This window comes from Carassius carassius, chromosome 3 (assembly GCF_963082965.1).
Source record: "Carassius carassius chromosome 3, fCarCar2.1, whole genome shotgun sequence".
In the NCBI taxonomy this organism is placed as follows: domain Eukaryota; kingdom Metazoa; phylum Chordata; class Actinopteri; order Cypriniformes; family Cyprinidae; genus Carassius; species Carassius carassius.
The window spans coordinates 42,301,666-42,329,569 of NC_081757.1; the positions used below are offsets into that span (position 1 = coordinate 42,301,666).

The 27,904-nt window shown below is 38.1% G+C and overlaps 2 protein-coding genes across 2 annotated transcripts in view; both read left to right on the forward strand.

Annotated features, from left to right (window-relative positions):
* The window catches only part of smchd1 (structural maintenance of chromosomes flexible hinge domain containing 1), a 47,596-nt gene extending 43,552 nt beyond the window's left edge, over positions 1-4,044 (forward strand). Inside the window, exons 47-49 of the mRNA XM_059539028.1 lie at positions 1,487-1,645; positions 3,075-3,185; positions 3,292-4,044. Coding sequence (XP_059395011.1) covers positions 1,487-1,645; positions 3,075-3,185; positions 3,292-3,299 — 278 coding nt within the window. The 3' untranslated portion in view covers positions 3,300-4,044. The remainder of the gene's footprint in view (positions 1-1,486; positions 1,646-3,074; positions 3,186-3,291) is intronic.
* A 1,998-nt stretch (positions 4,045-6,042) lies between these two features.
* emilin2b (elastin microfibril interfacer 2b) lies at positions 6,043-27,400 on the forward strand. The gene is made up of 9 exons (XM_059539016.1): positions 6,043-6,315; positions 8,304-8,429; positions 10,175-10,365; positions 10,718-12,154; positions 22,577-22,744; positions 22,842-22,889; positions 25,000-25,035; positions 25,124-25,255; positions 26,552-27,400. Exons 1-9 carry the CDS (start codon positions 6,176-6,178, stop codon positions 26,866-26,868), a joined length of 2,595 nt encoding a protein of 864 aa, XP_059394999.1. The 5' UTR covers positions 6,043-6,175; the 3' UTR covers positions 26,869-27,400.
* Positions 27,401-27,904: the final 504 nt, after the last annotated feature.

Genomic DNA, 27,904 nt, shown 5'->3' on the forward strand with positions numbered 1-27,904 from the left:
GCCCATACCTCAAAAATGATTACGATACGATTCGATACAGATGTATATCGATTTATATATATTGATATTTTTATATTATACATCTACATTTTTACTAACTCAGAAATGCAACCAAAATATATAACATGAACATTTATCTGAAATTTTCACATCGTGTACCTCAATTGGGAGATTCACAACAACAACAACAAAAAATAAGCCTACACAATTTTTTATATATATATATATATATATATATAATAAAGAAAATAAACAATTGGATAAACAATTCTGGTTGCTACTATGGGCTCAGTGCAAAATATCTTTTCTACAGGTAACCAACTTATAAGCAATAGCAGGAAATAAGTACACCATCTCTTGTGCACTGGAAGAACTGTACTCTGAGTGATCTGAGATTCTTTGTAGTGTTGTTTTTGGCGGCCTGTTTTAATTACAGTTTTAGTCTAGTCTTTGTGTGAAGCTGTCATTTTAGTTTTTATTAGTTTTAGTCACGTTTATACTCTTTTTTTTTTTTTTTTTTCTTTTTTTTTTAGTCTAGTCAAGTTTCAGTCAACTAATTATCCATGACTATTTGGTATGAAAATTGTATTTTAGTCTCTTTTTAGTAATGCAATTCTATTTAACCCAGTCAATATAGTACAAGTACCTAGTAGTATAAACTAAACCAAAATTTTTTGTTTCAAACAAGGTTTTTGTCACATGATAAAGGTTCGTTGACGACGATATTCAATCATAATTTTCGTTGACGAAAGCAACACTAATACTTTGTATGTGATCTCTCTTCTTGTAAAAGTTACAGTTAAGCTAATTAGTTAAGTTGTTATTTTAATGCTTTGGCAAAATGCATCGATTACTCTTATGGTTTATAAGGTAGGACACTAAAGGGGAAGAAAAAAAACATTGTTTTTTCATGAACGGTTCAGTTTTTGGACCATTTAGCTTCCATAACATGTCTTATGAGAAAGCATCCAAAATACACATTTAAGTGTTTAGTTTATTAAACTTTATGTAGTGCCTTTTGTATGTTTCATTTATAATACATATCTTTAAAGGCTGTTTTCTCAAAAGAGTTTTTTCTCCACTTCAGACACACTCTCTGACACTAAAATGTACAGTCTTATTCATATATATATATATATATATATATATATATATAATATATTCTAAAAAGGTTTTAGAAACAAAAGGAAAAATATCGGCATTGGCCAAAATGAGTTGAAAAATATCGGATATCGGCAAAAATCCAATATGCATCTTAAAAAAAAAATATATTACTGTACCATCATTGATCAGCTGATGAGATATCGATTTTTTTTTTTATTATTATAATTATAATTCTCTTGTTGGGTCTTGCCTTAAAAAAACACTTCTGTGAGTTTACTAGTGGCATGTGTCTCATGCATGTGAAGTGTATGTAACCTCCGTGTCTTATGTTTGATTGTGTGTGTCTGTGTGTGTGTGTGTATGTGTGTGTGTGTGTGTACAGAGTTACTGCAGCAGTGTCGTGTTGCAATGCAGAAGGCCTCCGAGGTCCGGTCTGAGTATAACAGTCATTTGCAGTACCTGCAGAGTCCTGAGATGAAACAGAAAAAACAAGACCTCCAGCAGCAAGAGCAGGAGTTAAGAGATCTTGAGGAAACCCTTGGTATGTGTTTTTGGCATTGCAGGGCTTCTTAATTTATGAATGCAAAACCAGAATTTCGATGATTGGCATATAGTTATCACAGATCTGTCATTGTGGCGTATAAAGTAGATGTTGTAAGGAAATGTTTGAAAACTTAAGACTTTTTCAAGAATGGGACATTTTTACAGATTTAAATTTTCATTTTTAAAAACCATCCCGAGAACACCCTAGAAACTGTCCCATTTACCCTAGATGATACATTAAAGATGCATATCCTCTGAGACCCAGCTATGGAGTCTTTGCCTCTGTGTTGGACTCACATGTCACCGTTTTAAGTTTGGCTGTCAGGGCTTTTCAGAGATACCAAATTACTGGATGTTTTCACCATGAACATTCCCCTCTCCTTGGTCTTTGAAGATAGCTGACATTAATTTAGTGATAAAATAGTAAATCCTTGTGGAAATATGATAGTATTTTGTAATTATCATCTAAATCTGATTAATGTAAAAAATCAACATCTCAGGAAAATGTTATGGGGTTTCAAATCAAAATATGATTTTCTGTTATGAAACAGGACATCATTTCATACATGTCCACTGTAGGGGACACCAGGGCTAAAAGCATGTTTATTACGCATTTTGGGAGACAAAACAACTGATTAGGAGAATACATTATATATCAATATTCCTTTGAAATATTAGATATTATGAAAATCTGGCCAATCATTAGTACCATTTATTATTCTTTTTTCAGTGTGCTTTCCCCGCAGCTCATTAATATGCAAATTAGATGCAGTGTACAGATAACATTGTGTTTAATGGGAAAACAGGTTTTTGGAAATTTTACATAAAGCATAATGGTATATCAAATAATTCGGTTATATATTTTATAACATAGTTGAGAATCATCCTTTAACAGAGTTCGGTATAAAAACTAATCCTGAAACCTAATAATTGATTGGTTACAAACAAACAAAAAATGCTATTGTCTTTGCCTTGTCATGTTTGTTCGTGTCATGTTATTTTTTTGAAAAATTGAGTTCTGGTGTCCTCTACAGAGGACATAACATATGAATAAAATATAATATTTCAAAAATGTTTCCATTTTTGTCTTATGCTCTAAAACCATGCAATGAAAAAATACTAAATTTACAAAGCTTTTTTTATGAGTCTCAGGAGGATATGAAGCAGCTACCGATGCGATGCGAGCCCATTGCGATGCAGTGCGATCCAAATTAAATTTGATTTAACACGATTCAGTGCTATAAAAAATATGCTGTGTAATTCAGTATGGTACAGGTAGTTCACTTTTATTTCTTTGGTGGAAGATGCAGCTCTTCCTCTGCCAATGGTAGTCAAGTTTCTTAACTTTTTGTTTACTCTGTCCTTTCTGTGATTGGTGAATACTGACAATAATTTAAGTGTGCGTGTGTTTGTGTGTGTGTTTGCAGCCAGCACTCCTACACGACCGTACGCTGTAAGAGTGAAAAGGATCCTTGAGCCAGAAACGCTTGAGCCCTCAGTCCCTTCTAAAAGATCTAGGCGTAAAACACGCAAACTGGGTACATCAACAGTCCTCTGAAGTGTTTGATATTCAGTCGTTTTTTTTTTGACTTGTCTGTCACTTTTCATTGAACTTAATAGTTTGTTGTTGTTTTGTTTCTGCAGATTCATGAAGCTGCACGAGCTGACAGCAGACGCAGTGCTTTTTTTATTAGTTTATTCAGTGTTAAAGATTGTTTCTTATTTTATGTTCAATGCAAATTCTTCTTTTTTCCACTCTTTACTGATTATGACTTGTCTGATTTAAGCAGAAAGCAAAAAAAAAGTTAAATAATTGGACTGTGTCCGTAATATATTTTGTATCTTTCTTTAAGGGGAAAAAAAAATGTTTTTTTACACTTGTATCATGTCTTGTCTTTTTTTTTTTTTTAATTCAAAACAAACCTTCAAGCAGTCACACTTTCACTGGAGCTCTGTTCAAGTGGGATTGTTTTCTTAAGTTCAGTGTATATTGGTTTTTGCACGCATAAATTGTAGTGGATGCATAAAGTTTACAGTAGCATTTCAACAGATAGTCCATTAAACCAAAGGCCTTTAAAACACTGCACTGACATGATGATGATGATGTATTTTTGTAGGCCAAACTGTAAGCTCCTTGACAATAACAGTAATAAGATTTTTCCATTGGCTTCAGAAAATAAGCCCTGTGACCAACAAAAGTATTGCTCTTCATGATAATCCTCATAAATGAACACAGCTTTTATGTATTCTGAAGCCTAAATACAATAGCCAGAAGTAAAAAGCCTGTAATTAAAAACAATTTCTAGTTAGAATTTATCTTAAAGACACATTGGACTGTCTGAAATCACCCTCTAAACTTCATGTACCATAGTGGACATAATTGAGTTCACTTTTCCACTCAGTCTCCATTCACCAATCGTTTTCATTCACACCTTCCAGTGGATTATATAGTGATCTAATATGGGAAATAATGTATGAGGGTATCCAACTTATTTTTCAGCATGGCAGCTATTCGTTATCATAACAAACCAATGTCCTTTTCTATTCTTTGCTAAATTAATTTTTTTCTATAATAAACCATTTTTGTAGTTTAAAAATGTTATTCACACAGTTTTGTATGGAAGCCCATTTCTGCCACTAAATAAAAAAAAATCAAGGTAATTGCAACTTTTTATCTCACTTTTTTTTCTCGTAATTGCGAGTTACAATTCTGAAAAAATGTCAGAATTGCGAGATATTGTGAGAAAACAAGAAAGTCAGAATTGCAAGATAAATTTGTAATTACGAGAAAAACTCAGAATTGCGACTTCTGCAATTCTGACTATAACTTGCAATTCTGAGAAATAAAGTAAGAATTGCGAGATAAAAAGTCGCAATTACCTTTTTAATTTATTTTTTATTCAGTGGCGGAAACGGGCTTCCATAGTTTTGGCATATAGAGTGCTAAATGGAAAATTTTTGAAATGTGTTGATTTGCTGAAGTCAAGTAACTTGCTTTACACAAAAGCTCAACTTTGGCATATTTTTGTAGTACATATATAGTATACTGTATAATAATAGTTTCATGTGTTTACAAAGCTTTTAAGGGTATTATATAATATACATTACTAATCCGTAAAACGCGTGGTCAACACCAAATGCTAGGCTGTATACATATTTGTGCATAGGTTTATATTGTATCAGATGTTCTTTCAAAATGACTTAAATGTTTCATAAAGTCTCCAGAATCTTAAGAGAGAATCGCTCATGATTTGAAACCAGTCATAATGGCATTTAAAAATATTGCTTTAATAAGATGCACTCAATATAAGCTTGCATTTCTAAAGGATATTTTTACTCAAGAAAATCTATTTGTATTGTAATAATGTCAAGTTTTTATTTTGTAATCTGAAGTGCTTCAAGAAAATTTCCATTTGGACCATTTAGGATTGGGTTCATGCTTAAGTTTGGTACCAACTCTCACTATTAACAAAATATCAACTATGACTTTTGCCTATTTTGCTCTATAACATATTTGAGTAATCATCATAATTATATATCATTTAAAAGCTTAGAACCCCAAAATGTTTAATCAGAAATTGCATTACCATGTAAATGGTACTTTAAAATCTTTTGGGGTGTCCTACCCCTTAGTGGGTGGAGTCAAGTATCATATTATGGTCTTTTAGAATCAAAACTTTTTATAATCTTGACACAATACATATCGTCAGAGATGATTCAAGATTCCATATTTGGTAGTTATTTTGTAATAGAAGTAATACTGACAGAGAATTTTAGACATTTGTGACAGAAAATTGCTAAAATGGCAGATGGCACCCGGTGGCTGTTTGTGGTATAGTGCTCTAAATAAAATTTAACTGGAACCTTAATTTTTTTTATATCAACTTCAAATTTGGAACATAACTTAATTAGGCATAACGCTTTAGTTTTATATCAATTTTGTAAAATATTTATTCTATATAAAATAAAATAAAAAATTATACAGTGCATTATCTTTACAATGTTTAAATGTAAACTTTTATAACTTTTTGATACTTTCATGTTTTTAAATTATTCCACTTCAGATTGTCCTTAAAAAAAAGAGTCCATAGTTGGGTCTGTATTCCAAAGCGTTCGTGAATTGTAACAATTGAAGTTTGGTTAGTTTACTTCCACGTCTATGGTCAAAAATGGGGGCGGGGGCACTTAAGGGGTCAATATTCTTGGGTTTCTTTCTTTCTTTTTTTTTTGGATGAGATTCTTAAAAGATTGCATTCTTTTGAAGAAACATAAGTATAAGCACGTCTAAAGCAGCGTGTAGTAATGAGTGTAGAGTTGGGAACCTGAACTAATGGAGTTGGGAACCTGATCCCGCGCGCAGCGTCCAGTAGGAAGCGCTCATTGGGGCGGGGGCTCTTGCAGACTCTTGCCACTGTCCCATCTCACTACCATCATCACCCTGTCAAGAAACTCTGGAAAACACTCTGTGCGAGCTTTTTTTATAAATCCTCGGATAAGGTGTACGCTGACTCTGGTTGGGTGTTTGGAGATGAAGCGCGTCCTCGCAGGTTACACAGCGTTTATATTTATTATTCTCATGCCCTTTCCTTTGACTGATGGCACTCCGTCGAGGTATAGTCTGTTCCAGGGCAGTCCTTATTCCAGCTCTGCTTCGAGACAACGAAACAAGTAAGTGTCCGTCCTATTGTGGAGATGGCATTGGAGAAAAAACACTTGGGGCATCAGTTATCTCGGGTAAAATGTGTTTTTGAGAGTTATAATGTAATATGTAGCACTATTATCAATAGTGTTACGATTCAAACTGCACGGAACACATATCTTCATTTTTTCCCCCCTCTCCAGATATTTTAAAGAAACTGATACATTGGTATTGAAATTAAAATCCCTCGTTATGTGTTAAAATACCTGCCAGTAAAGCTCATTCTGATTCTGTAGTCATTCTAGTTGCCTAACTTCTGTTAACTAACAAGAAACTGATTAACGAATTAGTAGCTGAATGCAGGTTTTCATGCCTTCCTGAGAACTACTAAGATATCAGGTAAAGCTTAACAGTGTTCTTGTTACATGCAGTAATAACAGTGAATTAGCTATGCATAATTACATGCATAAATCTAAACCTTATAGCCTAGTTACTAAGTGCTTGTTAAATAATACTCAGTACTTAAATGTATAATTGCACTGTAACCGGAACTACATGCACTTAATTAATGCATTATTTAATCTAATGCAGGACACGTAACTATTTTGACCTGTCAACTAATTTCCTGTACACAATGGTCTACATAATCAATAGGTAGCCTAATAGTCGAATTATAATTTGATCGAATAATTTTTACCTAGTAGGCTGTTATCTTTCATACTAAGCATGGATCATTCTGAAGAAATAGTTTTTAAATGCAGTTTTCTAGCGCTTTTTCCTAATATCCAGAAGGGGCACTGGTTATTTTCTGCCAGGGCATCATCCATTAAATTTACAGACATTCCTTTAATCATAAAACAACAATGCAATGGATAATTCAAAATTGGGATACAACACCAGCGAGAAATCAATATGGGAAAATCTGCTTTTATGGACTTTTCTTATTAAAGGCAAGGTTCATAGTAACCCTTTATAAGAAAGTGCTACTAAATCTGTCAGAAGGAATTACCATCCAAAACCTCAAAAACCTACAATGATTTCAGGCTTTATAGGCAGTTATCATGCTTTCCAAGTAATTAGTAATTCCTTATGAATGATTGGGTAATATTACCCAATAATATGTTGAAAGAACACTGCTAATGTTCCATTTAAGTTAAGAAAATGTTATTTTGGAATGCTCTAAACATTTTAAAAAACATTGTGGGAATGTTACACTGAGAAGATGAAATACTCCAAGGCACTGGTGTAGTAAAAATAAAAAGCCTTATTTAACTGGGCTAAATAATTCGAGTATGTGTTTCAGCTTCAGGACACACCTCAATTATTCTTAAACAATTAGTAATCAAAGACAGCTGGTTAATCAGTGGGAGTGGCTAGAGCTTTCCTCGTTGTGCAAAACATACCAGTATTCAAAAAGAGAAAGAAATAAAACAATAATGATACAACAATACAAGTTTCTAACAATTCAAAATGTTAGTTTTTAATTTTCTCTGAACATTCTGAAACAAGTAGTTACATTTTAAAACGTAACACATGAAAAAAAAAACATTTTAAAATAATCAATGTCTAGCTAAAATGTTACAAAAACATTACACAAATGGCTTAAATAACATTTTTGTGCATGCTAATTCAGAAAACTTCATACAAACATTCAATAAACGTTTGTTTGTAACTTTCAGAGAACGGTAGACTAATAGAACTTTTGGTCTTACTTTATTTTAAGGTCCGGTTCTCGCTATTAACAAACTATTATCTACAACTTTTGCCTCAATAAACTCTTAATCTGCTTAAACGAATAGTTGTTATGTTTAGGTGTTGAGTAGAATTAGGGATGTAGAATACGGTCATGCAGGATATGTGTTACTAATAAACATCCAATATGTTAATAATAAGCAACTAGTTAATAGTGAGAATTGTTCCCTATACTGTTACCGAACTTTTTTTTTTTTTTATGTGACAATGATTTTCTTGAATGTAGAGTATAAATTAGTTTTCACAGTTTTTCACTCTTTCACAGAAACTGGTGTGCTTTTGTGGTGCATAAGAACGTGACATGCGCAGTGCTGGCAGCGAACGAGAACGTCATGGAGCCACAGCTCCTGCCCTGTCCTCCGCATCAGCCCGACTGCACACAGCAGATGATGTAAGTGTCTCTGGAGAGCGCATGCAGGGGCCGGGGGTTAACATGGACATTTTTATTGGCGGAAGTGACCAGAGATCAGATTAGATGAGATCAGAACTGGATTGAAGCAGTGCAGTTAAATTGGACCCATTGAGTGGCAGGTCTTTGCTTTATCAGTCTCCAAATTATTTACGACTTCTGAAGGGCCAGGGGCCACACTGAACAGTCTGTTTTAGCCTGTGTAAATTGTCCAGAATCCATGAGAACTTTTCAGAAATGCTGCAATTAGAAAGTCACACATGTTCGTGCACATCGCCTGCTTTTAAAGCTGCACTCCAGATGTGTGTCACTGCTGGAATAAATCCTAATAAATTATGTGTGCAATTCTGCACTTTGCTGTTTATGTTTGCATGGCTCATGAGAACAGACATGCTTCCTTTTGTGGACAGAGTGGTTAGGCGAAGAAGATCAGTGACATTTTTCCAATTTCACAGGACTAATGTTGTTACTTTGGTTCTTCTGAAACATGCAGCAAACATCCAGAATATGTGCTGTTTACTCAGTAAACATACTGGCTATAATGTGGTAGTCAAAGCTTAAGTGTGTATTTTATTGGTTAAATAATTAATGTGCGGAGACTATAGAGAGTAAATATGATATTTTTATGTACTAAGGCAATATAAGTTTAGGTTAAGGTCATGTTGTCCTTAAGCAATACATTTAAATATATTTACTTTTGGAAAAATAAAGATTAAAAAGTGTAAAGATATTTTTATTTTATATACAATCATTCCACTTTGTGACATGACTCATTAAATTGAAACATTTCTTGGTAATGGTATAAAGGTTTAAATATATGAAACCAGCACGCCCGTGTGAAAAAGTGCACTTTGGCATACTTTAAAAAACAGTACTTATTATAGAAATAATGTAGTTCAAAATATGCTTAAGAACGTACCAAATGTTATTTTTCAGATGGCTAATTGCAATTGAATAAAAATGTATTAAGATTACATTTATATTAAATGCAATAAGCATTTAAACATTTAAGTTCCTATTTAATTTGGTATTATTGCAAAGTGCACTTTTTATAAAAGTGTATGTGTTGAGAAACCTCACAACAGTGTCAAACACGTTATGACAGTGTCTCTCTTTACGTGCACGTAAGTGGCCTTTTATTTCAGTAATTTATTACCTGCAAGTACAGGTTTTCTTTTTTAAAAATATGCTTTGAAATACACAATAAATGCACATGCAATATAATTGCACTTATTATTTTATGAGAGGTCTACAAAGAGTACATTTCTTAGAAACATGTCACATTAGATTTTAAAGATTTTTTTGGCTCCACATTATTAGGTGCCAGAAAATGAATCATTACTTACTATCTTCATGTTGCATTGCAAAAAATATAGTGTATAACTTAAAAACATGTTTGAACACCAAATTACATCAAAGGATTTACTAAAATGTTTGTATGTAGTAGTTAAAGAGCGGTGATATGAATTGGGTATGATTATTAGGACTTGTATCTCACTAAATCAGTGCATCTGTGTATGCTTTTTTGTCTAATATTCCCCACAATCCTTGCAGTGGGAGAAATTTTTGATGTTATAGTAAAGTGGCTAGTAATCTGAGGCCAAAACAGTGTATTGTATCATGTCAAATGGAAACCTTAAGTTTGTAGTTCAAATTTAATTGTGTCCTATCAAAAACTATGGTCAGAAATTGGTTTGTAACATCCTAATCCATAACTGTCTTTCTAGGTATCATTCTCACATGAGGCCTATGTACAAAATAGGCTACAAACAAGTGACTGAACTGGAATGGAGGTGCTGTCCAGGATATCAAGGCTATGACTGTACCGAGCTGAAAAATACCCCACAGAGACCCAGTGTTGTTGAGGAACCACGTCAAGATGTTCTTTCAACACGCAGCCAACAACAGAGCATCTTGGGTAAATGTCTTTAAGTTTATATTTGAAAAAAAAAGTGAAATAAGCAATATTTGATCTGGATTAGTACACTCTGAAATTAAATTCTAAGTAATAAACTAACAAGTGCTATGCTAGATGTTAAAAGCTGAAATAATGCCACATCTCAATTTTGAAATTAGTCAGAATATATTTTTTTTAGTAATTAGCTTAAAAACTTTTGTTGTTTCTTTAACTCCATTTAGTTCAATGGTTGAACGTCGTTTTATTAGAAGTTGTCATAAAATGAAAGAAAAAGTGATGCAGACTGTATTTTTTAAATTTAGTCACTAAGTTACTGTGAAACAAGTACAAGTGTTATTTTGGTTTTTTCTAGGACCAGAAGAGTTCTCTCAGACTCATCCATGGTCTCAACCCGGGCAGAAAGGACATCATAGCCGTCAGCTGGGAGATCATGGAGATCGTCAATACGAGAGTCAACGAGTTCAGGCATTAGAAGAAGAAGTGGAGCGTCTTTCTCAGACTGTACTCGGCCTGCAAGCCATGACTTCTGCCAATGCGAACCTACGGCTAGATTTACAGGAAGATGTGACCAAATATGTCCTAAACATGTTGGGGAATTTGCAACAGCCACAGGATGTCAAAGCGGGTGGAATAGAGAGCATTACGTTCCCATATGACCTCCGTTCATCATCATCACCAGGCACTGATGAACTCCAGAACCACATTACCCAGCTCTCCAACACCATCAGTACCAACACTAATAGCATCCAAGATCTGCAGATGAGGATCCAGAACATTGATGGACAGATGCATCGACTAACAGAAGCAAGCAGCACTGGACCGCTTCAGCCTTCCTCAACAGCTGCAACCAATGAGTGTGCATGTCAGGCATACATAGATGAGAAGCTTTCAGCCCTACGTGACGAGCTTCTTCAAGGAATGGACATCAAAATAGCAGACATGAAGAATGCATGTGACTACAAGATGCTGTCAGTGCAAGAACAGTGTGAGGAACAAGAAACCTCTTACTTGAGTCTAGCCGAGCTCCTTGACTCCAAAGAGACTGAACTCCGCAAAGAGATCCAAGACTTGCGTCTCCAGCTTCCCATTGGAAAAACCCAAGAGTTGGACAATGCTGAGGTCCAGAAGCTCAAGGACACTCAACAGATACTCCAAGACGCAATTAGGGAGCAAAATGCCTCCATTGCACAGATAAATGCACAAGGGCACGTTCTGGAGGCAAGGGTTAATCTTGCGGAAAGGAGCGCAGAGGTACATTGCCTCTATCTTGAGGAGAAACTGAGAAGGGAAAGACTTAAGGAAGAGGAAGACCAAAGAATAGCTTTCGAAGAGAAGATCAGTGGTGTTCAATGGGACAACAGCACTTCTCAGCTACTCTTTGGTCTTGATCAGCGCCTGGAAGTCTTGGAGAAACACACACAGCTCCTGGTTGGCTCTCTTAAGGAAGATCTCAATCAGACCATGAGTTTTGAAACCCTCCTGCAACGGGTGGAAAATCTAGAGGTGGATTCTGGGCGAAGCCAAGAGCAAGTGAGGACAATAAATGGCTTGCTTGATGGGCTTGATGGACGCGTGGCAAGAATTGAAGGCGTTTGTGGTCGATTTGAGCCAATGTCAGACAGTCTGAAACGGATTAAAGATGGACTGAACAAACACGTCAATGGCTTGTGGACCTGCGTCCGTCAGCTGAACAGTACAGTGCTCGCACATACAAGAGACCTTAACACATTTAGAGCAAATTCACAACTTTCAAAAGATGGCCAGGATGGGATCACTGATGTACCTACAGGTAAGCAATATTCATCTGTCGATAACAAAAATGGTGTTTTGCAGATTGGTTTATCACAAAAAATAATAATACTGTAATAATAATACTGTAATAATTTGTTAGGACAGTCCTATTAGAGGTACCTGACTTTTCAGAAACCCGTTTCTCTGGAAAATGATGGGGTGCTAATTTAAAATGACACAAAGATCTCAGTAGAGACTTAAGATTGTCCTTTTCCTCCATATGCAAGTTATCCCTACTCCCACAGCGCTGAAGGGAACAATTCAAGTTCAATAATGTATTGAAAAAAGACTTTGGGTGAAGAAAGAAAAGAAAGAACTTACAAACAGCCACACACATCACATTAATGCACATTGTTGGAGCCCCGGCTAAGAAAAATCCAGAAACCATATAGGTTATAGAATTATTAGACTAATCGTTTTGACATTGTAGATGAGGAGTGGAATATTTTTATGCACCATTTTCTACACCATGTTCCTAATTCTTATTGTTAGGAATCACCTTTTAATAATGCATGAAAACATGTCAGTGTATGTAGATAGATTTTTTTGCATAAAACTTGCTTGGTGATACATTTATGGAAATGGTAATCTGCATTTTTCAGCTTTTTTTTTTCTTTTTTGGTAATTATACCATATCTACTGTTCATGCAAGCAATGACATTTACAAATCAGCAACAAAATATTGGTAAACTCTGTGGTGTCAGTCATAGAAAACTACCTTTGAATGCACTGACTGCAAAATTTTATTTATCTTCCTGGATGAGAAGAATCTCTTTAGTTCCCTTTTGAGGCGGGAACTCAACATTACGTCAGCTAAGACGTATATGGGAACTCCTCCCTTCTCCCACTTTTGCTGAAATCTTATTGGCTAACGCCAGCTGGGGGCAGCTGGCCAATTGACGCGAAGCATGCAAATACTGACAGGTTCGCGGGCAGTATAAATTGCATGGGCGCGAAAATTACGTCAGAATCTCTTTCTTCACGCTAGAAGTCTTATCTAAGTCATCGTGGAAGTTGCAATAGAGGACTACTCACCCTGTTTTCCTCTCCGCATCCGATGGCTGCTAATGCTAGATTCGGACCTTCACCAGTTCTGTGTGACCTGCCTGGGATTCTCACACGGACCACACGTGCGCCCACTGTGCTGAGCTGCCAGTGCGCGCCCTCAGAGCCAGAGTGGCTCGGAAAACAGCGAGAATGAGGCCCACTGCCGCCAGCGAGCCGCTGGTGGGCCCTCCCCCGCCCGAAGACGAGTTGACGTCGGCGTGGTGGGCGATAGCTTCCGCCCCACGAACTTCGTCCTCTTCGGAGCTGGCGAGGAAAACGACTCCATGTCGCTTTCGACGTCGGAAAAGGTTTGGACCTCTCAGTAAAGAGGGATCGCCCTGACCAAGAGGGCCCTGCAGACCTCCAGGGGGAGCTCGTCAGGGTCTTCGGAAAGGCCGTCACAGAGCTGGGTCTCGCTTGCAACCTGTGCCCGTCTCCCTCTGCATTTGGTTCGGACCACAGCCTGCCTTCCAAGCCGTGCGGTTCACGGCCCTTAGACGGACAAAGCCTATACTTCTGAAAAAAAGGGAAGGCAGCTTCTGCTCTTCATGCCAGGGCAATACTCAAGGTGTTCAGGCAGACGGCGGCACAGTAGCGCTGACGTCATCAAGGATCTGCGCACGGCAACTGATCTCACGCTGATGGTTACTAAGCGCTCTGCTTATGGCTCCTATGGCTTACCCTAGCTGTCCTGGAAGACGCGGACCATGGGACGCTCCTAAACGTTCTAGTTGCTCCCTCCGGCCTCTTTGGTGACGTCATGGAGCTTTTCTCAGAGACGCAGAAAGCGCGCCAAGGCGATGAGCCATGTGATACCCCGTCGCTCACTCCAGTCTTCATCTGCGAGGTTCCGCTCTTATGCACCTCGTCAGGGTCTAAGACCAGCTAAAATAGCCCGCCGTGACACCCCGCTCTGAACCGGACGCTCGTTTCGGCCGAAACCAGCAGTGGTAAGAACCTGGGAGGAAACGTCAGGGTCGGTTTAGGACCCCGCGCCGCGAGAGAGCCAGCGCGCAATCGAGCCGTCTCCCTGACTGACCGATAGTGAAAGAGTGAGTGCGCGGGAGGCCCCGCCCCCAAGTGCCATGTTCAAATGCATCATGTTCCCCATTCCTTCGGGCGACGATTGCTATGTGTGTTTGAATGCTGTTTGTGTGAGTTCCACAAAAGAAGCATGTACACAATCAACAAAAGAGCTTTTCTTTCTCTTACACTCAACACTGTGTCACTCGCCCTGTCTCATAGCAGCGCTGAGCCACAACCCATGATTATAATGGCCTCGCGAGGGAGCGAGAGTGCCAACACCACAAAAAACACGGTGTCACCCTCCACGTTCAGATGCATTATGTCCCCCATGTTCCTTCGGGCGACTATTGCTATGTCTGTTTAAATGCTGTTTGTGTGAGTTCCACAATAAAAGCATGTATACAATCAACAAAAGAGCTTTACTTCCTCTTACACTCATCACTGTGTCACTCGCCCTGTCTCATAGCAGCGCTGAGCCACAACCCATGAGTATAATGGCCTCGCGAGGGAGCGAGAGTGCCAACACCACAAAAACACGGTGTCACCCTCCATGTTCAGATGCATTATGTCCCCCATGTTCCTTCGGGCGACGATTGCTATGTCTGTTTAAATGCTGTTTGTGTGAGTTCCACAATAAAAGCATGTATAAAATCAACAAAAGAGCTTTACTTCCTCTTACATTCATCACTGTGTCACTCGCCCTGTCTCAGAACAGTGCAGAGCCACAACCTATGATTATAAAGGCCTCGCGAGCGAGCGAGAGTGCTAACACCACAAAAAACATGCATCGTGTCCCCCATGTCACTATGGGTGACGATTGTTATATGCGTTATATGATGTTTGTGTGAGTCAAAATTTTACTTTAGAAGCATGTATCCAAATTCTTGCACCCAACATTGTGTCACTCGCCCTGTCTCTAACAGCGCAGAGCCACAAACCCATGATTATAATGGCCTCTCGATGGCGCAAGAGTGTCACACCATTACGCGACGTGACCCGCCCTCCCGCCAGTGCTTCCAGCCTCGTGGGGGCGGGGCCCTGGTCATAATAAGCCATCCGTGGCTGTAGAGGTAACGCGTCCGCGGTGTCATTTCATGGACGGTAGAAAGGCTATCCCGGGCGTTTCACCGTGGATACTGGGAATATTCACAATGGATATTCTCTCTAATTCAAACGCAGACCTCCCCGCTTCAATGGCGTGGTCCCATCACTGACTTTGCCCCAGAACCGTCCTGTTCTGCAACAGGAAGTTCTCAGTCTGCTCGATAGGGAGCGATAGAGCGAATTTTCCCCTCAGATCGAGCGGAATGCGCATGTTGAATTATTTGGACGATTGGCTGATTTTAGCCCACTCGAGAGATGTGCTATCGGTCACGTGAAAACAATGCTTCGTCCGTTTGGATACGCTGGGACTGCGTGTGAATAAGCAGAAGAGCGTGCTTTTACGAGTCAGACTGTAACATATCTGGGAATATGTTTGGACTCGATGGCGATGCGAGCCCATCTCTCTCTAGAGCATCTCATCGACTATGCGCTGTTTCAGACCGGGCAGGTCGTTTACACTGAGGGAATTTCAGAGGCTTCTGGGACTGAATGGCGGCGGCTTCTTCAGTCTGCCATCTGGGTCTGCTACATTGTGGCCGCTACTGTTTTGGCTGTAACTCGAGTTCCGCCGAGGGCGTGGTCTTCGGTCCACAAACACATACGGTCATTCACAGTTGCGTCAGCACTCTGAGACCGTGGAACAGCCCGGATATGTTCAGCCCAGGAGCTCTTTTCTCTACGACCGCATCTACTTCAGGCTGAGGAGCAGTGCGTCTGGGTGTACCTGCCTCAGGCCTGTGGTCGGAGTCACAGAGAAGGTGGCACACACCGTTTGGAATTGAAAGCGTTGTCCTTAGCCCTGCAATCCATTCGGTCGAAATTGGAGCGGCAACTTGTACTGATACAAACCGACAACACGTCTGTGGTCTCGTACATAAATCGCCAGGGCGGCGTGCGCTCCAGATCTCTATTCAAACAGGCAGCGAGGCTCCTGTTGTGAGCGGACCTACACTTAATCTCCATAAGAGCGTCGCACATCCCCGGTACTTTGAACCGTGGAGTGAGCATGCTTTCGAGGAACGGGATTCCTCAAGGAGATGGAGGCTTCACCCAGGATCAGATCTAATGATTTGGGAGGGAGGAAGTGAATTTGTTTGCCACGAGCGAGAACGCACACTGTAAGACGTTTTTCTCGCTATCTCACTACCCCCTGCCGGGAGATGCTCTGACATCGCGTTGGCCGGAAGCCAGGCCTACACGTTCCCTCCGGTGAAGATTCTGCCTGTGTTGTGCAAAATCAGGGAGGAGAGAGCGTCAGTTATACTCGTGGCCCCGAACTGGCCGAATCAGCCCTAGTTCGCGGACCTGAGAGAGTTAGTGATGGCTCCCCCATGGCCAATCCCCCTCAGGCAGGACCTGCTGTCTCAGGCGAACGGCACAATATGGCACCCCAGCCCCGAGCTGTGGAACCTTCATGTGTGGCCGCTGCGTGGACTATAATAAGCGGGACGCTCTGCACTCACGAGTGCTAAACACACTTACGGAGACGCGAGCACCATCAAACATTCACTGCTACGCGCAGAAGTGGGGAGTTTTCACAAAATGGTGCAAGGACATTTATGTTGACCCGGGGACCTGTTCCGTGTCGGATGTTTTGCGCTTTCTACAGCACAGTATGGATAGCGGGAGTTTGAAACCATCCACGCTGAAGGTGTATGTGACCGCTAGTGCCGCTTTTCGTTCCCCGGTTGACGGGCAAGCGATCGGTAAGCACGCTCTGGTAATCAGTTTTCTCAGGGGAGCAAGGAGATTGTGTAATTCATGGCCGCCCTCCGTGCCGCCGTGGGATTTAGCTCTAGTTTTGAGGGCTCTATCTCTTACTACCATTCGAGCCCTTAGCTTCGATTGCGGTTAAGGAGCTTCCCTGAAGTCTGCTTTGGGTTTGGTGAATGATATTGCATCGGTTTCGGACCTGGCGACTGTAACATCACTCTCCGGCCGAGACCTGGTTTCGTTCCGAAGTCACTCAATACACCGTTTTGTTTCCCTGCCCGCCTTATCTGTTGAGCCTTCAGCCTCGCGTGACGCTGATACTCAGAGCGCCGAGACCCTGTTAGGGTTTTACGGATGTATATGAATCGCTCGGCCGCCTTTCGTCAGTCGGACCAGCTGTTCGTGTGCTTGGTGGATGAAATAAGGGACGTGCTGTTTCTAAACAGAGACTTTGTCACTGGATCGTAGACGCTATCGAATGCCAGGGGAAGGGTTATCCCCTCAACATCAGAGCTCATTCTGCGAGGACGATATAAATGCTTCCTGATGGGCCTGGTCTAGAGGTATGTCTATCCAGTATTTATGTTTTGCTGCTGGCTGGTCTTCCCAGAACACAATCGCCAGGTTTTACAAGCTGGATCTACCCTCTGTTGCGTCACATGTACTTTCGGTGAGTTAAGTTTTATTCATTCTGTTATAACCAGCTATACAGTAGTTACCATGGCTGCTAACTCTGTGTTATGGTTTAAATGGTTTATGCAGTTGTCACCGCTAAACTGTCGACTCTGTGTTTACTCTCAAGCTTGAGTGCTTTTGTGTTGTGTCTGCCCTGTTTAGTGCGGGCTTCACATTTACTGCATAAAGATATGCTAATTTTGTTAGGGTTCGGAGCTATGTCTCATTGGTCTAGTTCCGCCTATCAGATGCAAGCAAGCACTCTTAGCGACACGGCCATTGGCTAGAACTGTCCTGCTTATGTGTGAGGGTGATTGACTCCGTTCAGGGCTTATCTTCACTGCTCTCATGGCGGGATTTTATACAGTTCCCATATACGTCTTAGCTGACGTAATTTTGAGTTCCCGCCTCGAAAGGGAACGTCTCCGGTTACTATCGTAACCTCGGTTCCCTGAGAGGCGGGAACGAGACATTACGTTAGCCGCCGTGGTCGCTGTTTGATCAGCTGTGCTAGCGTTCAGTCGTGATTCTGACGTAATTTTCGCGCCCATGCAATTTATACTGCCCGCGAACCTGTCAGTATTTGCATGCTTCGCGTCAATTGGCCAGCTGTCCCCAGCTGGCGTTAGCCAATAAGATTTCAGCAAAAGTGGGAGAAGGGAGGAGTTCCCATATACGTCTTAGCTGACGTAATGTCTCGTTCCTGTCTCTCAGGGAACCGAGGTTACGATAGTAACCGGTGACGTTTCTTTCTCTGTCCAGTTTAAAAACCTTTTTTGACTTTCGAGTTAAAATGTTACCATAAAAAGTGACATCACCTCAATCATACATCACCTCCATTAGATCTTTATGACTGGCCCAAAGCAGACTTCTTACACTAGTGTGTCCTGACCTTTTATGTGCTTAAACTGGTAATTTTGTGTATTTGTTGACCAGTTATTTACCAGTTAGCTTACAACTTCCCAGAAATCTGGAAGGATGGATTTCTTTTTCTTTTTCAAAATGCCCTTTTCATGTATGATCACCGAACTGTTATTTTCCATAAAAAGGCTGTATATGTGAAATTCCCAATATCCCTAGTAACGTCCTGTCCCTACTTTCCAATAAAAGTCTAAAAAATGGATCGAAAAAATAAAAATAATGGTTCCAAGAAATGGGTTTTCACAGTGATACCAAAGAAGAACCATTTCTGGTTCCAAAAAGAACCTTCCAGAACTCTTAAAAGAACCATTTGAAAAAACATTTTGTGCAATATGAATGTTGAAGGATCTTCATGGATAGATGCCAATGAATAATCAGTATTTAAGTGTGTGAGCAGTTGGTCTGTTTTTGCCAATGCTGCTAGTCAAAACGATGTATTTTGTTGGTCATCTTTTGGGTTTTTGGAAGCTTCTGCTGGATGAGCTCCACAATGCAAATGTAGGCTACGGTGCGCATTAGGTTGTGTTTTTAGAGGGATTTCCTTTACAAACACAAGAATGTGTGTGAGTGTTGTAAGTAGTATTTCCCCTTTTCGTATTAATTGTACACACATGCTGCAACTGGACTGACTCCAGAGTTGTGCAACGTTTGGACCTTTATGGGATTATAGTGTGTGTGCGTGTTTGAACACGCATGTGGGCATCTGCTTCTCATTTGGTGATTTTGTGTTTGCAATTTACAAGATGTTCAGCTTGGTGTTTCACCTAGCAGCATTCAGAATAATGCATTTGATACTATTGCAACACACTTAGGGAAACATAGCAAACATAGGTTTGTTCGCAGTAAATCCAACGGATATACTCAAGGTCTCTTTAATAATATGAATTTTGTGTGCATGTGGTTGACCTTTTTGCATTACATGTACTTACTTGTAATTACAGTGTAAGTACTGGGTAATCTCCATGGTTAAGATTGGTTCAGGATTAGTACCTAGTAATTCCCTAGTTATTGTAATTATAAGAAACTAACATGTGGCTAATATGAAACGGGAAAAAGAGAGGTTATGATGCACTAATTAATATGTTTGAGTTGTCTCTTATAACAGGAATCTTTTATTTAAACCAATGCATTTGCAGATCCTAATGTAAATAAAAGTGAAAAATCACGTGTGCGTGAGTGAATTTTATCTGTAAGTGAGCAGCTTTGTGATAGTAATGGCCTCGTCCTTCTCGGTCACATGTGACATTTGACCTCTGAGAGGATCTTTTCCTCCAAGCATGTCTCACTGCTCACACATGTATTTTTATATATTTTATCTGCTGGTCTAATTGTGGGACTCCATTCTGGGAGAGTGGCTATTAGTTTATCAGAAAGACATCGATATAACCACTGCACTATCTCACGATTCAATGTCCCCTTTGTTCCTGCTTCCTGTTCCTTTCTCTGTAATAAACAGGAGCTCTCTTTTATTGCATTCCTTTCTTAAGATAAATGCAACACATGTAGAGGGTCATCGAACCCTCCTGCATGCCTGTCTCTGACCCCTTTCCATCTTATTAGAATGCCACTGAAATGAGGAAGCAGGCTTCAAGTCCAGTAAAAGTGCAGGGTTTTTTTTATTTACACAGTTTAAATGCAAACAGAACACTACAGTATGTTATAGGCCTACAAATTAGCTTACCAAACTAACTAAGAACTAACAATTACAATAATTACGGGCCTATGAAATCAATTAAATTTTTTCCCCACATTCCATTTTATAATTTTTTTTTTTTCCGAAATTATCTTTGCTCCATTTTCAATTTTCTGGATTCCATTTTTTTTTTTTTTTACTTTTTCTTTGAAGATTACATTGAATTAAATGAATGTATTAATTATACTCTCAAATTAAATGACATTATTTTTCAAAAATACAGAATTCAATTAATTGTTTTATTTTTCTGGTTTAATTTTCTTAAACACACTGAAAAAAAAATATTCTAAATTTTTTAAGGTAAGTGGTTGCAAACAATTAATTTTTAGATGCGGTTAAAAAAAAGTTTAATGGTAGTGACCTAAATTTAAGTGTAGCTAAAATAAATTGATTGCAACCATTTACCTTAAAAAAAATAAATAGTCAATTTAATAATTTTTTAGTGCACTAATCCATCATAATCATGATTTGAAGTGTACTGACCTACTTTTGATTTATTAATCCAAAATTATGTGCTTTGATATCTGAGTAATCTACGATGTCGCTAAAAACTCCCAGGAAACTCACAGATGAAGTTGATTTAGATTTGGACGTGACTGAAAGTGTTGATGAGAAAGTGGATGAACACTTTGTGATTGCCCACTCCGCTAGTTTGACCCACCCAGGGTGACTTGTGAGCATGACAAGCAGACATAATCACATAATCAGCCAAATATAGTGATGTAGAGGCAGCGCCTGCGGTTCTCAGCAACACCCTCACATTCACATCACACTGTAAATAATTAATAATAGGCTCATGCATCATTGTGTTAATTGTATAAACACACTTGACCCTGTGATTTAAATGGCTAAATAAACACACTAAATAATGTAAAAAGTAAAAAGTTTTCTGTTTAAGGGTTGGTTTAGGGAACAGAGAGTAGTCCTAGCTCAGCACAACAACCATGACGCTTATGGAAAGTTTTCATAATAATAGGAGTGCCAACATATGTGTGTGTTTTAGCAGGCTAGATGAGATCATGTGAGCGAGTGGGTGTGACATGTAAAGCAGCTCCAACTCTCCTTTTTTCAGTAGCATGAGAAAACTGTTAAAAAAACTGTGAAATCTACAGTAAAAAAAAAAGAAGCCAACTGTGGTTGTAAGAACTTTACCATAAAAAAAAAAAATGTCTTGTCATTACAATAGCAGTTCTTGAACACTTAGCTCTCAGATTATTATTTTTTTTTTTTCAGGGATGATTTGTTTCTTATGACTCGTGGCCAACATTTGACACTAGGTATTATTAGCCAAAAGATACTTTTTTTCATATATTGCAGTTTCCTAGCACACTAAATATTAACACTGATTAAGAAAAATTAAGAAAAGCTTTACAGCAGGAAAATATAAAAACCTTTTCCATTGTGCCTTTTAGGGCTTTTCTATGTTGAACATCTGTCTGCATGATATACTCAAGCAGTAGCTGAAGAGCATGTAATTTCTGTTCATTGAGCACACAGTATTTAGTGAGAAACACACAAGCGTTCATACAAACCCCTGGGCTCAGAGGCAGTTAAACCAAAGTACTTATAGAAGTCCAGAATTTAACCACGTTTGGAGTACATCTTATAGTGTCAAGTTTTAGAACTTGTTAAGATACCGTAGAGATCAAAATGGGTTACACTCTTTAGTCTTTTACCAATTATATATATATATATATATATATATATATATATATGGTCAAACAAATCTGTATATTTAATTAATCTACAAAATGTCCATTTTTATTTCAAATAAATCCTTATTTTTAATTTAGCTTAAATGTTTTTATACACAGAAATCAAGATGATTGCTAAGTTTAAGTTTAAGATTACTCTAAAGCAGCATTTTCTTTGCACAGAACAAAATCCATGGAGCTGCCTGTAATATTAGATTATTATTGCAGCATATTCTGTTTCTATTGGCTGATACACATATTTAAGTATGACTTACATGTAAAATCCTTACACAGAATTTAGCAACAAGCCACTTTAAGTTCATTTGTTCCCCTACACTGTTGCTATAAATTAAGATGCATAAAATACTTATTTTGAAATTGGATCATGAATTCTAGTTTCTCCATTTCTTCCTAATGCTGAGATTTCTTTTGGACCGGATGGATTTAAGTTTTTATATATAGCAAAGTCACACCTGTTAACTGTCAGGCAATCTTGATGTCGTGGTCTTCTCTCCGTCTCACCCATCACTCTTCTGCATCTCTCCAGGTGTTCTTGAAGGTACAGCGGCTGTAAAAGTTTCCACGGAGGGAGGTCAACCACTCCCATCGCTGGCGTCTGGGGAAGCAGCACCGCGAGTAACCAAAGTCTTGTCTCGCACCCCTCAGGGGATCAATGGGAGCATGCCGTCCATCACAGGCTATGCAGGAGCACCAGGTAAGTGTATTCAGATACATGTATGTGTGTGTATGTATAAAAACCATAAAAGAAAATCAGGGTTACCTCAAAGAATCTGTTAATTTGTTCTTGACAGGTTATCCAGGGATTCCAGCTGCCGCTATCAGTCCTGACTCCGTTTCTGGTATTCATCATTTCATTGTAGCTGAACAGTGTTGGGGAATTACTAAATAAACTAAATAGCCACAATTATCAGGGTTCAAGCTTTTTTATGTAGCTCATACTGGATTCAAACTAAGTTTTGTTTAAATCAGACATACAACCCAGGAGTTTAAAAGTAAGATTTTAATAGCAAATACAAAATGATTTCCTTACAGAAATGGATACAAAAAGTTAATTAGCTTATCATAATGCAATCTTGTGTCTGATTTTTACATGATTTGGAGAAAACCCTCTTAGTATTTGCCAAATTTTATAGGGATCAGCCATTCACAACTGAACAAAGTGAAGTTCAAGTTTGGGTACTGTCAAAAAAAAAAAATACTCAGTTATGTCTAACCAAAATTTACTTCAGTGAATAGAAGAAAAAAATTGAAAAATAAAAGTTAATTGCCCTTAGTTTAAATTAAGTGATGAAATCATTCAAATATTTTTCCTAAGTAACTGATGAAGTATGTAAAGACAACTTATTTAATAATAATTTTCCCAATGGCCCACCATTTTTGTCTGTGTGTTTAGGTATGGCCTGAAATCAGCAATAAACCTGGATGGTCTAACTGATCTTGCTGGAATACATTTAGTAAACTTATTTTTAAAAGAAATTTACAATCTAATAAGTGTATCTTGCATCAATTCTGAAGAACACAGATAGACAAAGGAAACATTCACAGATACAAACAAAATGCATGCACACACTCACAAAATGCTTACACACGAACACGAAACACACAACAAATTAGCTTTTACCTTTCACATACACATAACACTCATTCATTAACTTCTTTTACCTCTCTCTCACACACACATAGCAATCGCACATTCACTGTACAGATGTACAGGTTACAGTTTTTTCTTGCCATGTACAGTAAGTATGTGTTCCCATTCCATTTCAAGATACTTATTGGTTTTGCATCAGATAGCTCTCCTTTCATAGAAATAAAATTATACAATGATATAACTATGAAATACTTAAAGTATGTTTTACTTTCAAATCATAAATATCATCGTTCATTTTCAAACTACCTTCACCGGACCAATCCGCTGTCTGCTCAAAGCTGAAGTAACTTTGCAAATAAGGACATCCTTCATTGTTGTGCATTGTGATGCATTAGACACTTCATGTGGAGACAGGATAATTGCTGTACTATAGAGATGCATTTCATCTGCATACTTATGAAATTAAATATTATATTCATGAATTACACTTGATAAAGGAAGAATGTATAAGTTAAATAATAGAGGACCCAGGATTGAGCCTTGAGGCACACCACAAGATATCACATGTTGTCTAAAGGTGTGAGGATTGTGTGTAATGTAGTATTCCTTGTTTTTAAGTAGGGTCTAAACCAGTCTAAGACTGGACCTGATAGACCCAACCCAGTTCTGCAGTCAGTCAAGTAGATATCATGATCAAATATGTCAAAAAAGCAGCACTGAGATCTAAAAGAAGTAGATTAGAGAGATGACTCCTATAACTTTAAATAGCATTTCACTCGGGTACTTTTTAATTTATACAATGCCAACATTATTTCTGCATGGGATTTTAGGGGTCCCAGAGACCTCACAGAGACCATAGACTTGATTTTTTAAGGGGGCAACAGAGTTAAAAGCCCTGGACTGGAGAGATTAAAGCATGCCGCTAGATTGTCTAAGGGGGAGATGTAAGAGACGGGTGGAATGAAACAGGCTCCATGAAAGTCAAAACTGTATCAGCAGTAAGATACAAGTGACAGTCCTCTTATCACTCAAAGTGTTGAGTTATGTTGATATATACATACTGATAACAGTAGTGTTTAGAAATGAACAAAGAAAGCTTTTTTTGCTACTTTTTTGTTAACTTGCAGTGTAGCTCACTAGTAGTGAAGCTCATTGCTTTTCAATAGTTTTTCAGTAGTTTGAATTCTAGTAGCTTGACTGTAGATTAAGTACTTTAAAACTGTAGCTTGCCAGACTACAAGTTATGCATAATTTAAAGCTGCTTCCCCAACACTGGCAGAATATAACAAATAAAGTATGTATTGAATATTACAGTTTTATACAGTGTATTCACAACTGATTCTTTCCTGCATCTACAGCACAGATTCCACTGAGGACAGTACAAATGGCCACAGGTACAACTAAACATCCCATATATTTTACAGAGTTGTGTTGTCAATAAGTGACAGAAAAGTGAGTGTGTGTGTATGTGTGTTTATGCAGGAGAAGGGCGAATGATGACCTATGTGTCATTTTCGGCTGGTCTGACACTTGTGCCATTCCCTGGAGAAATCGGCATCATCCGATTCAACAATGTTCTGTTAAATGATGGAAGACACTATGATCCACAAACAGGTACATTAATTTATGACAAGACAAAATCATAAATCAGCACTTAATTATATTGTTTTTCAAAAGCTACCTTTGTGGAAAAACAAATGCACTTAATTGTATTGAATGTTCACTTGTTGTGATCTTAAAAGAATCTTAAAAGAATATATATAAATATTTATAAAAAAATTTTACTTACAAATCGTATATTAATGAAATAAGATCACTTTAAAGAGAGAAACTTTCATAACTATATTATGTTAAAGTTGAAATGTAAAGTATAACTATTAACAGTTTTACTTTTAAGGTACATTTTAAATCTTTCTTTTAATAATCTTTAGTCATGCTTTAAAGCACACTTATTTTGTGTTGACTTACACAGTAAACACGTAAGATTTGTTACTTAATAAACTTAAGTACACTTTTAAAAAGTGCATTTTGTAATGTCCAATCAAAAGTTTTAATTGAAAGTACAAATTAAATTATTACGTTTTGATCGTTTATCATTTGTCATGCTTGAAGTACATTTATTTTTAATGTGTTGACCAACATTTCAAAGCACGTGAAGTATCTGAAAATGATTTTATGCTCTTTTGTTGTTATTCAGTTATAAATTTTGAATGTACTAGATTGCAACTTCATTATTACAAATGTCTTAAATAGAAATGTCTTTAAAGTGTACTTTAGTTCACCATAAATGCTTGTCAGAACATTCAGCAGTATTTTAACCATAGACAATACAATTATGAAATTACATATAAAGGAGCCTTAAGCAGCTCCAAAAAAATCAGCTAGCTGCATTAAATACCGTATTTTTCGGACTATAAGTCGCACCTGAGTATAAGTCGCATCAGTCCAAAAATACGTCACGATGAGGAAAAACACATATATAAGTCGCACTGGACTATAAGTCACATTTATTTAGAACCAAGAGAAAACATTACGGTCTACAGCCACGAGAGGGCGCTCTATGTTTTCAGTGTAGACTACAGGAGCACAGAGCAGCATAGAGCGCCCTCTCGCGGCTGTAGACGGTAATGTTTTCTCTTGGTTCATTTGTCTTAGTTCATTTCTCTTGGTTCATGTCAAATTAATTTTGATAAATTAATTTAGCAGGACCAGCCAAACTATGAAAAAAAGTGCGACTTATAGTCCGGAAAAAACGGTACAAAATAAAACTATAATACAGTTTAATAAAATTGCATTTAACATGCATTCTGAACAGAATACCATACACCTTTTCCACACCGGCCAGTGAATTTTCTGTAGAAAGAAAAATCATACACAATAACAGTAGCATTCTACCATTGTTGTTTCTAGGTGTGTTCATGGTTCCCCTGGACGGACGGTACCTGCTTAGCGCTGTATTAACCGCTCAAGCGGGAGAAAGCCTCGAGGCCTTTCTCTCAGTAGCCAATCGCAACATCCAGAAGCTTTCCACTGCTGCAACAGGCGGCAGAGACACTCAGGACTGCGTCTGTGGAGGGACCGTCTCTGTAAGTCTTGCTCTTCATCTGAAGCGGGGCCAGAGGACGGGACTGGTGCTCACATCAGGAAAACTGGCGATTTCAGCATCCAGTGAAATCCTGTCCTCATTCAGCGGAGTTCTGCTTTACCCAACTGTAGGCAAGCGATAGCCCACAGCCAATGGCAAACATTAAAGTAACTGTTCACCCAAAAATGACAATTGTCATCATTTACTTGTTCTAAACCTGTATGAGTTTCTTTCTTCTGTTCAAAAACAAAACAGACGACAGTGGCCCTTGACTTCAACAGTATGGAAAATAATACTCAGTGGCTATCATCAACTGTTTGGTTTCCAACATTCTTCAAAATATCTTGTTTTGTGTTCAGCAGAAGAAAGAGCCTCATACAGGTATGGAACAATTTGAGTAAATGATGCTAAAACTTTCATTTTTGCTGAACTACAAGGTTACTCCCAGAAAAAAAGCTTTCACTGGAATTGTACCTTCAATTTTGTACCTTATTTACTTGTAAAGGTACATATTATTACCCGAAGAGCACATATTAGTACCTAAATGGTACAAATGAATATTTTCTCAAAGTGTACTATTTCACTGACAGATTTTGTACCTTTTTTTCTGAGAGTGTAGGGTTGACTTACATTTTTCTGAATAATGAGATGCTTATATGGCTTTAAAGATATTTTTTGTTTAAAAAACACTTTACTCGAAGTCTTTATGAATAATGCATTATAAAGCATTATATGCTTTCATGAATAATTGTATACAAAATTAAAAAACTTTATATTTTGCATAAATATTATGCACAGATTGCTTAATATTTGCAGATTTCTTATACTAGAAATTGGTTGATCATCATGCTAGTTTCTAATGGTGTAAAAATTAAGTATTAAAGGATTAGTTCACCCGAGAATGAAAATTTGTCCATCATCCACTCACCCTTGAAGCATCCTAGGTATATGTGACTTTTCTCTTTCAGAATAATCCAGTGGAAGTTATATAAAAATTTGTCTCTTCCAAGCCTTTCAATGGGGGTAAGCAGGTGTTTGTTGTCAACAGTTCAGAAGATGTGAAATAAAGTGCGTGCATCTGAAATAAAACATCCCTCACACGGCTCCGGGGGGATTTTAAAGAAAAACATCAGGAGGATTTCAAAATAAGCCAAGATGAAACTGGTTTTCCTTTGCTA